The sequence below is a fragment of the Melopsittacus undulatus genome, chromosome 2 (assembly GCF_012275295.1).
Source record: "Melopsittacus undulatus isolate bMelUnd1 chromosome 2, bMelUnd1.mat.Z, whole genome shotgun sequence".
NCBI classification, from domain to species: domain Eukaryota; kingdom Metazoa; phylum Chordata; class Aves; order Psittaciformes; family Psittaculidae; genus Melopsittacus; species Melopsittacus undulatus.
This window is the reverse complement of record NC_047528.1, coordinates 53457182-53469125: the sequence shown is the minus strand read 5'-3', so window position 1 is coordinate 53469125 and position 11944 is coordinate 53457182. Positions and strand designations below refer to the sequence as shown.

At 57.5% G+C, this 11944-nt stretch overlaps 1 protein-coding gene across 1 annotated transcript; it reads left to right on the top strand.

The window, feature by feature from the left end:
- The first annotated feature begins 4472 nt into the window (after window positions 1-4472).
- On the top strand, window positions 4473-10795 carry ZIC5 (Zic family member 5). The gene is made up of 3 exons (XM_034074638.1): window positions 4473-5319; window positions 5398-5787; window positions 10335-10795. The coding sequence occupies exons 1-3, from the start codon at window positions 4473-4475 to the stop codon at window positions 10793-10795; spliced, it is 1698 nt and encodes a 565-aa protein (XP_033930529.1).
- Window positions 10796-11944: the final 1149 nt, after the last annotated feature.

Sequence of the window (11944 nt, the reverse complement as noted above, 5' to 3'; positions counted from 1 at the left end):
CAGGTTACCTTTGATGGTGCTGGTCTGAGCCACTTCTAGGCCGTTCGACCTATGACCCGTGAAGACCACATGTGTTGCTCTGTAGCCTCCCTCTGTAAAACATACTTCGGGACAAAAGTTCTTTGTCAGACTCTACCGGCAGCGTAATGTAAAAGGAAAAAAAAAAAAGGGGGGGAAATAATGAAAATCTCAGCCAAAACTGTAACTTTTAAATGCCTTCCCTTCCCCCCCCCAGCTTTTCAAACAGCCAGGCAGGGAGTAGGGGGGCAGCAGAAAGCAGCACCTCTCTTTGGTGCCATTAATGTTTATTATTCTCTCAGTTGCACTTATATATTTTTATATATATATAAGTAGAAGTTGCCGTATAAAACCCCGCTCACGGCGGTGGTGCAATGAGGCTGAGGTGGCTGAAGTTGCAGTTCGGTAGAGATTTCCACGACGGGATTTTCCTCTGCCGAGCGGCAGCCGGCGTCCCTGCCTAGCCCAGCTGCGGCGGAAGAGACGCGCAACGCCGCGCATTTTGAGCGCCCTGCGCCCTGTACCGCTGAGCCTCCCTCCGCAGCTGGCGCAACACCCCCCAAAAATGGGGTTTTGCTGCAGCACTGCCCAGTTTTATTAGATGGATCTTTGGGGATGCCCACAAAGGTTTGAGGCAGAGGAGAAGCGTCCCAATAAAGCGCGATGGACTTTGTAATACCATTTCTTCTGTCATTCATAAATAACAATGCCATATGGTAACCATATTGCTTATACAAGTAAAGCCGTCAAAGTGTCACTATTTGATTTATCTCAACAGCTTCTTCCAACGGTGACGTTCAGCTACAGGGAGAGGGGAAGGGGGGGCGGTGGGGAGAGGGAGGTGTGTGGAGAAGGAGCGCAGAACAAAATTTGGCCTGGGTTTACCGAGGCCGCCTCTCTATTTCTCTCTCTGTATGAGAAATGTGTATATATATATGTACATGTATATGTATATATATACACAGAGGGATTGAACGATGGGAATTTTTTAATCTCTATTTTATCCCTATTTGAGCAAATCCCAGAAGGGGATGTGCGGGGACGGACCCCGCTTACCCCAGAGAGGCGCACACCCAAAGCGGCAGCTCCGAACCTTCTGCCCGTAAATCCTCTTCCCCAAACGGGCGGCGGTCCTGGCCTCGGCAGCTCCAACGGCCGCAGCAGCCTCGACGGAGGGCACAGCGCCGGCACCCTCCCGGGACCGTGTCCCTGCCCTTGGGCTCCCACTGGAGTGCATGGGGAGAGGAAAACGGGATTTATTGGCCGCAGGAAGTTTATTTTTAAGGGTATAAAATATCCATTTTATACCCCCAGTAATTCCCTCCAAAAAGGAGGGAAGGGGAGCCTTGCTGCCAAATGGCCCCTCTTTCTCCCTTCCGTGCTCATGGGCACTCACGACACCCTCTCCCCTCCGCGGTTCCGGTGCCTCCTTTTTACACCCCGACGGGACAGTGATGTGGTACCGGAGTTACTCCCCGCGAAGGGTCAGGTGGGTGGCAAGCTATTTTGATAGAATTTGTGGGAATAGATCTGGAGGTCTTGACGAGGCAAGTGGCGATAGCGCTCACCTCCCAAAGGTTCCCCAGAAGAAGGTTTCATAGTTATAAAATATTGCGCTCTGCTCCCTAACTATCAATAAGACCTGCATTAAAGAGGTTTGTTTGTAAATGGTGCTCATGCTCATTAGCATACATTTACATAATGCAGATTATAGAGTGAGGTTTTACTGCTATCTCTCTCCCCACCCCCTGCCCCCCCGCGCTAAAGCCGATGTCCCTAACTCCGTTTATAGAGGAATCTTTACGAAATCTATCCGAGGGTTTCCATGCTTTCACCCCGCCTCTCCAGACTCCCCCGGTGTCCCTTGGCCGGTTTGCCGGTGAGCGGGGCACGGCGGGAGAGCTCCGCAGCCGGCTCCGCCACAGGAGCAGGGCACCGGGCCGACCGCCGACGGGTGCTGCCGGGGGTTTGGGGGGCTGAGAGGGGTGTATCCGCGGCCTCCTTCCTCTGCAGCCCCCCCAGCACTGCGGCAGCCTGGGCCTGAGCTGGGATGGGTGAGTTAATGGGTTGCAAATTCTTCATGGCCCTTTTGGAGCTGGCACTGTCCGAAATCCACTCGGCTAGGGCAGGCGGCTTCAGGAGGCAGGCGGCTTTTGCAACGAGTCCTAAAAACAGGCGATTTTCCACGTAAGCCTCGGCCAAGCCCTCCCTCCCCACAGGTCAGCTGCCTATTACCCAGCTATAAAATATTTTCTTTGTTTTATAGCCCCTCATAAAAAGAAATTGATCGGGGGGATATATTTGAATTAAGACATATTAAATCGATGACAGATACATATCACGCTGTGTTTAACAAGAGCGGGACGCGGAGGCATGCGCAAGGGACCGCGGGGCCGCGACGCTATTCTTCACGTTCACAGCATCTCCCATCAAACCATCGTATCTCGGGACCTCGGTGCCCAGAATTTGGGGAGAATTTGGAATCCTGTTTGGATGCACGTATAGAAAATAGACGTATAGGAATACCCTCCTAGACGTACGGCTAGTTTGCAAGGGGAAGTTTTTACAGTTCCATAAAACCATGGAGCAGCTCCTTTTAAAACTTAGGGATTATTTATTCTCGATCCTTGCCTTGCAGCATCACTGAAACTCCCATCAAGGCACTGGTCCGGGGCCGGACATGGGAAGCACCAGCGGGACTTGGTCTTAGAGGGGGGACCCCTGGGGCGCCTCCTGTGCTACGGCTCTTGCCCCCAACCCTCTTCGTCTTTTGGCAGCTGTGGGCTAAATCCTGCGAGTTTCTCCCCCGTGAGTGGCGGCGGTAGGGAGGAGGGAAGGAGGGGAGGGCTGGAGCATGGCCCAGGAAATGCCGGATCGACACGGGGCTTCCTTTGAACGGGGCTCTGCAAAGGGTAGCAGCGGGGAGGCACAGATGTAGTTTGAGCAAGGGAGATTCACTGGATGGGGAGGACCGGGAGGGGGATGTGTGTTTGGGGATGGGGGTGTCCTCTGGCACCCCCCGCCCCGTTTTCTCTCCTGACTTGGCAGAGGAGCGTCCCCCGCTTGGAATTCTCTCCCAAAAGCGGGGGAGCGCCAGGCACTCCCGGTAGGACCAGCAGCCTCAGGAAAGCGGATGACATACCAGTAAGGACCACATCTCCTCCCGCAGCCCCAGAGAGAAGTCGCGGCAATGCTGTTCCAGCCCTTTTGGCTGGGCAGGGAAACCTCTGGCTCCGCCTTTTCGGCACCCCCAAACGGCAGCATCCTCCTTTGTGCGGAAGGGGCCGTTTTGGTGCTGTACCTTCGAGGACCAGCACACCCCGCACCCCAGGGTGGCTCCCATCGCTCCTCCGGCCAGGCCCATCCCCCCACCTCTGCTCCCTTTAGGAGAATCATACTTTTCTTGCCTTTTCGCCGAAGGCAACAGCTCCTGGCAGACACCCCCCTGCCGGAGACTCCCCATTTCCTAACCCACCTCCCCCCCCCCAGCATCCCAAAGCCTTGAGGGACGTGGATGCTCCGGTGCACTTTTATCCCTGGGTTGCCCTCGCTGAATTCTGGCTGAGATGGAGGCAGCTGCTGGGGGTATGGCTGGCGGCCCCCCGACGGGGAGCCCTGAGATGGAGCTGCGGGGATCCTTGGGAGGAGGAAGCCCCAGGGAGGCAGCGAGCGTGGTCTCCCAAAACTTCTCCCCAACATGTGCTGCTCCCGCCTGCTCCCACTACTGTTTACTCGTCTGTTTCTTAAAGGAAAGGCATCCCAATCCTCCCCCGCCGCTTTCGTCTTCCTTTTAGGAAAACGTTGTCTGCCTTCCCCTGGTGTTGCCTTCAATCTTCCGCCTTGGGCATGAGTACACACGGTCTCGTGTGGGTGCAGGGTGCTGGGTGTGCTTTCCCGCCTCGCCGATGAATGAATGATGATGGCCCTCCAAACGTAAGAGAAAAGAGAGGGGAACTGAGGGCAGAGACCGGCAGCAGCCCCCAGGCGAGCAGAGAAAACCCCGCGGACAGTCAAACGTCAACAGAGCGGCTCAGGGCGCCCCGTCTAGCGCCGGGGGAGCGGCAGCTGCTGCCCGCTGCTGCCCGTGCTGCCCGCTGTCGGCGGAGGGGGGTGTGTGGGGCGGGGGGGTTGTGCGCCCCGTCGGGCCCTGCGCGAAGTTTTGCAAGTGCTACTTCGAGGCGGGGGGGGACACGGACACGACGGGACAGTGGGGGGGCGGTGGAGGCGGATCCCTGCTGCGCCGGCGGCCTGAAAGGGAGCCAATGGCGCTGCCCCATCCGCTGCCAATCATCGGGATCTGTCCAATCCCTCCGGTGCCGTGTCCGAGCCGTCGCTCCCAGCGCGCCGCCGGAGTGTGGTGAGGGCTCTGCCAATCGCGGGCGGGCAGAGCGGGGCCGGGATGCGCGGAGTTAGGAGCGCAGACAAAAGAAGTTAAAGAGCCGCTTAATATATACATGTTTTTGAAGGCGGGTAGAGGGAAAAAAATAACAACAGCCAGCGTAGATGGGCTTGGCTGTGTCGTTATGGAGCCCCCTTTGAGCAAGAGGAACCCGACCCTGAGATTAGCAGATTTGGCAGCGGCTCAGCCCCATCCTCAACAGAACATGACAGGCTTCCCGGGGCTGGGGAACCACCACGTCCACCCCCACCACGCGGCCCACCTTCACCCCGGGGACGCAGGCGGCGACCCCGGCGGTGCCCTCACGCCGCTCGGACCTGAGCACATGGCGCAGCCGGCCGCCCTCAAGCTCACTCCCGAGGCGCTCACCGCCGCCGCCGCCGCCTTCGCTGCGCCCGCCGCCACCACCGCCACCGCCGCCGCCACCGCCGCCGCCGCCACCACCGCTGCCGCCGCTTACGCGCCGCCCGCCACCACCCTCCCGGGCTACCCGGCGGGGGGGGCGGCAGGCCGGGACTTCATCTTGCGGCGGGAGCTGCCCGCTGCCGCTGCTGCCGCCGCGGTGCACGGGGCGCTGGGCGAGCAGCACCCTCCCGCCGGCTCCCCCCACCTCCCGCACCCGCCTCCCCACGGCGTCTTCATCTCGGCCGCCGGCACCTACGGCGCGGCCGACGGGGCGCACACCGCTTTCCCGCCGCCGCCCAGCGAGCAGGGCGCGCCCACCGGCCGCCACCCGCCTCTCAACGGGCAGATGCGGCTGGGACTGGCGGCCGCCGCCGGAGAGCTCTACGGGCGCGCCGAGGCTCACTACGGGGCCGCCGCCGCCTCCTCCTCGGCGCTGCAAGGTTACGGCTCCGTCAACCTCAACCTGGCAGCAGCGGCGGCGGCCGGGCACGGGCACCCGCACCACCCCCATCCACACCACCACCACCACCATCATCATCATCACCACCACCATGCCCACGTCGGGGCGGCGGCGGCGGCAGCGGCCGGGGCCTTCCTGCGGTACATGCGGCAGCCCATCAAGCAAGAGCTGATCTGCAAGTGGATCGACCGGGAGCCGCCTCCTCCGCCTCCTCCTCCTCCGCCGCCACCGGGCGGTAGGAAGCCTTGCTCCAAAACTTTCAGCACGATGCAGGAGCTGGTGAGCCATGTCACCGTGGAGCACGTCGGCGGGCCCGAGCAGAGCAGCCACGTGTGCTACTGGGAGGAGTGTCCCCGGGAAGGCAAACCCTTCAAAGCGAAATACAAACTCATCAACCACATCCGAGTGCACACGGGAGAGAAACCCTTTCCCTGCCCCTTCCCCGGCTGCGGGAAGGTCTTCGCCCGCTCCGAAAACCTCAAGATCCACAAGCGGACTCATACAGGTGGGTGCCTTCCCCCCTCCCTGCCGTCCCTGTAAGGATTTTCTTCCTTTTTAATTTTTTTTCCCCTTTCCTCCTCTTTTCCTCCTCTCCTGCGGACATGTGACTTTTTCATGAATAAGTAATTCGGCAGCACACGGGCCACGCACACGCACCCGGCCCCTCTGCCCTGCACACACACGTGTGTGTCCCTGTCCCCCCTTCTATCATCATCCCCCCCCGCACTTTGGGCAGGTCCCTCCCCCCCCCACCTCCCCACATCCTGGCACTACCGGATAAATAAATGCCCCGAATAAGAAATAACGCGGAGCAGGGGGAAGACGAACAGCAGCCCTTAGGGAAGAGCGAGGGGAGGATAAGCTCCCGCTTGCCCCTGCCCGAGGCGCTCGGTGCGAGGGGATGTGTTGCGACCTCCCCCCCCACATTTCCCGAAGGACCACGGTTCTGCTTTTCCTGCCGGTTCTGTCTTTGGGGATGGAGCCGGTCGGGATAATGCTGGGCCCGATGGAGATGGGGCCGGGGGCTCTTGGGGGCGCAGTTCCCTTGAGCTGCGGGCGGCGGCGGCGGCGCTCGGGGCTACCGATACTATCGGGGCTACAGCGCTACCTCCGCTACGGGGGCTGCCCTAAGACCAGAGCTACTGGGGCTGCCCCTAGGGGAACTACCGATGCTGCCGGGAATACCGACGCCGCCGGTCGTTGCTACTGGGACAGCCGGTGCTACGGGGGCTGCCAGTACCGCCGGAGCTACCGGTACAGATTGCGTTCCTGAGGATGCCGCTGGTGCCCGGGCTCTACCTCCCGTGGAGACGGGGGAACGTTTCCTCCTCTTTTTGGATTTGAGGAGGAAACTTCAAAGCAGTCCGAGTACCCAACGGGGCTCCGGGGGCCGGGGAGAAGGGAGCGGCACTCCCAGGGAATGAGCAGGAGAACGGGGGGGACCCGGCGCTGGGCTCCGGGTGTGTTTGAGCATTGAAGTCTTTTATTTATTTTTCCTTTTATATTTCTTCTTTTTTTGTTGTTGTTTTTATTTTTATTTCCTTTCTCTTTCCCTCTCTCCTCCTTCCTCCCCACCCCCGAAATACGCGCTTCGGTGTGTGTGTAAAGAAAAAAATTTCCGCCGAAAACGAACGAAGCCGGGATTTATAGTGGTAGACAAATATTATTCCTCGGAGGACACTTAAGGAAGTGGAGTTGCCGTAATTGCTTTCTTGATTTATTGTGTGCTGCTCGGGAAGAGAAAAGCGGCGACCGTGCAACGTGTTATTCCGATGTAAAACCAAATGGCCCATGGCGGAAAGGATTATAGATTTTTATCTCCAGAATATGTCAGGCATGATCCCATATACAGCTGCGGAGACCTGAGGATGTCCAGCTCCCTGCTTCCAAAGCCGGGCGGGGGGGGATAGGGATTTCTCCTGCGGGGGGCTAACATATTTTTTTGGGGGGTGGTTGTTGTTGTGCTAATGGCACTGCGGAGTTAGATGGTGGAGGCCCGTGTTTTTGTCATCCTGCCTTTCCCATCTGTTTTAGTTTGGAAAACAAAACTTCACTGCGGACCTTTCTGGGCTTCTCAACTGCTTCTCCATCCCAGCTCCAAGGGGGGTGGGTGTCCGGGGAATGCTTGGGGTGAGGGCAGAGGGGTTCAGAGGGGAAACGACACTCCTCCCACAGATAACCTAAATAAGCACCTCTGAACTGTGGTCGAGTATTGCCCCGAGGCCCTTTGTGGGACATGGCCTCTTGCAAAGGAAATTTGGAGGAGTTTACAGTCGGGGGGTACCCACAGCTCCTCGGGTGCTGTGCACCTCTCGAAGGGGTGGAGGAGAGGCCCCCCTTTCTGCGAGGTGTTCCCAGACCCCGGGAGGGTGCCCACGAGTGAGCTTAAGGACTGGGGGGACTATTTCCATGCAGAAAGGGCAGTTGCAACAAAGCAGCCCTCCGGGTGGGTGGCGAGATCCCGCCTCGAATGACACGACCCACGGGAAGGAGAAAGGGACGTGACTCCTTCCTCAGGCACAGCCTTTGGGTGGAAGGGGATTCCAAACTCTCTGCCCGTCCCGATCGGATTAATTACTGTAATTTTGCCGCTTCAGCTTTAATTTAGTCATGTGCAGCCTGGGAGCAAAAGAGATTTACAAACTATTCGTTTGTTATGGGCATTTTTGGGCGGAAAGGGGGATATAAGACCGTTATTGTATCATTAGGGGATTTTGTGTGTTTCTGGTAATTCTGCAGGAAGGAGATCAAGTCAGTAATTCAGGAGGCGTTTACTCGCGCTTTCCCCCCCCCCCCCCCCCCTTCTTTTCCTTGAAAGAATCACACCGCACCCTGCAGCCGTGTCACTATTTCGGGGACAAAACGCTGTCCCCGCTCCCGGTGCATGCTAACGGGAATGGGATCACCCCTCTCCTGCAAAATCGCTGCCCCATCGCGGAGAAGATGCTCAGGATCGCCAGGTTTCCCCCACGAAGACATCATCCCTTCCCCCCCCAGAAGTGACCCCAAAGCCTCTCGGTGCCCTCCCTCCCACGCCCCCGCCGCTGGCATCGCTGCTGCCGGGAGGTGTCATGGGACGGCTCCCGGCCTCTCAACCCCTTTCTTGGGTTGAAACCACCTACAAATGGTTAAACTCTGACGTGACGCCCTCGTCAGCGTGCCAGGGACACTCCGGCATCTTCCTCGCTCCTGGATTTATGTGGAATTGGATCGTCGCGATCCGGAGGCTGGCGAGGAGGAGCTACCCGGGGGTTACGCATCCCTTGAGGGTCCAGGGAGAGAGCGGTATCCCGGGTCCTGCCTCCCTCCCTCGTCCCCTCGACGGGTGCGCAGCCTTCGGGTGGGTCCCCACTCCTGATCCCATGGGGGAAGGCACTTCCTAAAGCCTCGACGGAGGAGGGGGAGGCAGTTTGGGAGGGTAGGAGCATCTCTCAGGGGAAGTTAAGCTTGGGGACGGGTAAGCCTACATCTCTGCGGTAATACGTGCAGAATCCGGTAGATTCGCTTTATTTCTCCAGGAAAAACAATGATTAATGAACAAACGAAGTGACTCGAGATTTGTCTCGGTTGGAGTGGGAGCATGCTCTTGGAAAATCCAGTTAAACCCGAAGAAATACATTTTCTTACCATCGTTTTACGAATATATTTATATATATATTAAAGATAAACTTGCTCTTTCAATTGGTCCCACTTCGCTGGTAGGTGAACGGATTTTAATTGAAAAATTTGACATATAAGTCAACTGCGGAGGCACATGTTTTTATAGTAACAGCCAAGAAATAGCTACTTTTAAAACATAAAAATCGTTTTATTTTCCCTTTATTCCCTTGCTAAACGCGATACTATTGTACAAACGGAAGGAGCAGTAAGAATCGCTCGGTGAAAATTAAGAAAATATCCACCGAGAGACCTGCAGGGTTGTTATTTCCGAGTGCTCACAGCAAAACAGACCTGAAAATACCCATCGGCCATGCCTAACCAGACAGCATTTTTTGACTCGAGGGTCGCAACAGTCGTGGCAGGGGTTATCGGTGCAGGTCTGTTTACACCAGGTTCTTGGGTAACATGGCAGGGGAAGAAGAAAAAGTTGCTGTAAGAAACTCTCCTTCGTGGGCAGTGCAGGGATCCGGCAAGTTTATTTTCTAACTGTGGTCTCTCAGCACTAAGCATTTACTCAGCCCTGTTCTGTGGAGAGGGATCTGAGGGAAGGGTCGGCCCGGGACACATCTATATGTGCCAGAACATATATATATGTCCCAGGGTATGGACAGCCGGGTGTGTGTGTGTGAAAGGTACGCCAAGTAAACCCGCCAGGGGCTGATTTTCGCAACCCCTTTAACTCTTAAGCAAAGTGCACAGCTCTTAAAATAGATCGGACAGAGACTTTCTTTGGAACTAAATTAGCCTGAGATAACCACCACCGGTGTCCGGGCTGGTGTCCCCCCACAGCCTGCCAGTCCCCAGTACGGGCTGCTGAGTGCTCCGTCTTTATACCAGGATGTTTGTTTCCTCTTTATACCAGGATATTCCCTTTTTGTACCAGGATTCTTAAACAGGTGTTACTTGTATTTACCCTATTTACCCCTCCCCCCCCCCCCCCCCCCCCCGACTAATTATTCCCACAGCACAGTGCCCCACTGGGAAAGGATTACTCAGGAGATGTGCCAGGAGAGCCGGGCTGCCGGCAAGCGCCAGCCCTCGGAGGCAAAGGCATTGAGGGGTTTTGTTTAGGCTCGGTCATTAGAGCCGTAATGAAGGTTCCTCGTGTGCGCGGGGCAAACAAGGCCCGGCCCCGCTGCCGCTGCCAGCCCGGGGCTCCCGGTTTGGGGACCGCCAGCCGCGTTGCACGGTTTGCGAAACACGGGGGGAAGTCGGAAGTCTCGGGCATGTCACGACTGTCGTGATGGGGGAGAAAATGGGGAAAAGAGGGGAAGAAGGAGGGGAGGCTTTGCCCTGCTGCTCACCCCGGAGGGGCTGCCGGTGCTGCGGACAGGCTGCTGTCAAGGCCGTGCCCCCACCCCCCGTAACGGTGCCGTTGCTGTGTCCCGGCAGGGGAGAAGCCCTTCAAGTGCGAGTTCGACGGCTGCGAGAGGAAGTTCGCTAACAGCAGTGATCGCAAGAAGCACTCCCATGTCCACACCTCGGACAAGCCCTACTACTGCAAGATCCGCGGCTGCGACAAATCCTACACCCACCCTAGCTCCCTGCGGAAGCACATGAAGATCCACTGCAAGTCTCCTCCGCCCTCTCCGCCGCTGGGCTCCCAAGGCTACACGGCTGCTGCGGCGGGCCCCCCCGACGGGCCGCTACCCCCCGAGGCTGCCCTGGCCGCAGAGCCGCCCCGCGGCCCCGCAGCCGCCCTCTCCCCGCCGGTCACCGATCTCAGTGAGTGGTACGTCTGTCAGGCCGGGGGGGCTCCCCGACGGCCCCGCACCCCCTCCAGTCGCGACACCTCCCCGACCTCAGAGGGGGACGAGCCCCACAGGACCTCGGGGGGCAGAACCGCTCCCTAGGGCCGGGCTGAGCCGTGCCGCTGGTGTCTCCGGCCCTGCCGCGCTGACCTAAGCTGCCCGGGAGCAAAGGAGTGGGGGGCTGGCGTGGAAGTGCCATCAGGTTTGACTCGCGCTATTTATTCCGTGTACGAAACCCTATGGTGTTTGTACGGTAACTAATTTAATTAAAGAGACTCGGAGTTTTTAATATTTCCTTTTTTCTGTCGGTAACAAGCAGCGGTAATAACGCCTCGCTGGGCCATCCCAGCGACCCGAGCCGCACTCTTCGCAGGAGGACGGCGCCAAAGGGGATGCCTGGCTCCCACCCTGCCCAGGCGGGGCTGCTCTCGACCATCGAGCAGGGGGAGTCAGGGCCCTGCTATTCCCTGCAGCGGCTTTTAAAACCCTGGAGCTGCCCTCCCAGTGCCTCCTCTCCAGCCTGGGTAAAACACCAGGTTTGCAGAGGCCTCCTGACTGTAAAGCAGCACCTGCCGAAGCTCCGGCCAGTCGAGGACAGGTTACACATCCTTTCAAATAGAATGAAATAAAACCATTTCTCCGCCCCTCTTGCAGCTCAGCTCCTTTGTAATTGTTGGCTTCTCCCGGAGTCGTGGGGTCTCACCTGGACTCGACATTTTCTCTCCAGCCTTCTTTCTTTCTTTCTCCCTTAGCCGTAACCATGCGAAAACGATTTAGGGAAGGGAAGACAAAAGATGCAGCACTCCCTTACCGCTCCTCCACGGTTTGTACATATAGGGCTCTTAAAAAGGAGCCGGAGAATGAAAGAAAACCGCTGCTATTTGACAACTGCGATACTGTGATACATTTTGGGGTTTTCCTAAAAAAAAAACAACCAAACATGCAGAAACTGACAGGTAATTCCCCTTTTCCTGGGGCTGGTATTCTTGTTACTCTGGGTATTATTATTATGTTAAAGTTTGACTCGCAGAGGAAGATTTTCCCTCTTGCTCCCTCCAGCCTCCTGTGCAGTCAGTTCGGGGTTGAGAGGGGGACCCGCCCCCCCCTCCTAAGGCCCGGCGAGGAGAGGGGGGCGCGGGGATGGAGTATGAATTTTTAATTGTTATTTTATATGTAACTATATATTTTAGGTTTATTTCCTCTCTATAATCTGTTCACTATCTCTCTGCGGTGGCCGGGTGGAATCACCTG

What these genes read in the sequence shown, in the direction of transcription:
- ZIC5 (XM_034074638.1), top strand. Translation starts at nt 4,473, where the DNA reads ATGTTTTTGAAGGCGGGTAGAGGGAAAAAAATAACAACAGCCAGCGTA. An exon ending in GGCGGCCGGGCACGGGCACC is followed by an intron (nt 5,320 to 5,397) that starts CGCACCACCCCC and finishes GGGCGGCGGCGG; the next exon opens with CGGCAGCGGCCGGGGCCTTC. An exon ending in CCACAAGCGGACTCATACAG is followed by an intron (nt 5,788 to 10,334) that starts GTGGGTGCCTTC and finishes GTGTCCCGGCAG; the next exon opens with GGGAGAAGCCCTTCAAGTGC.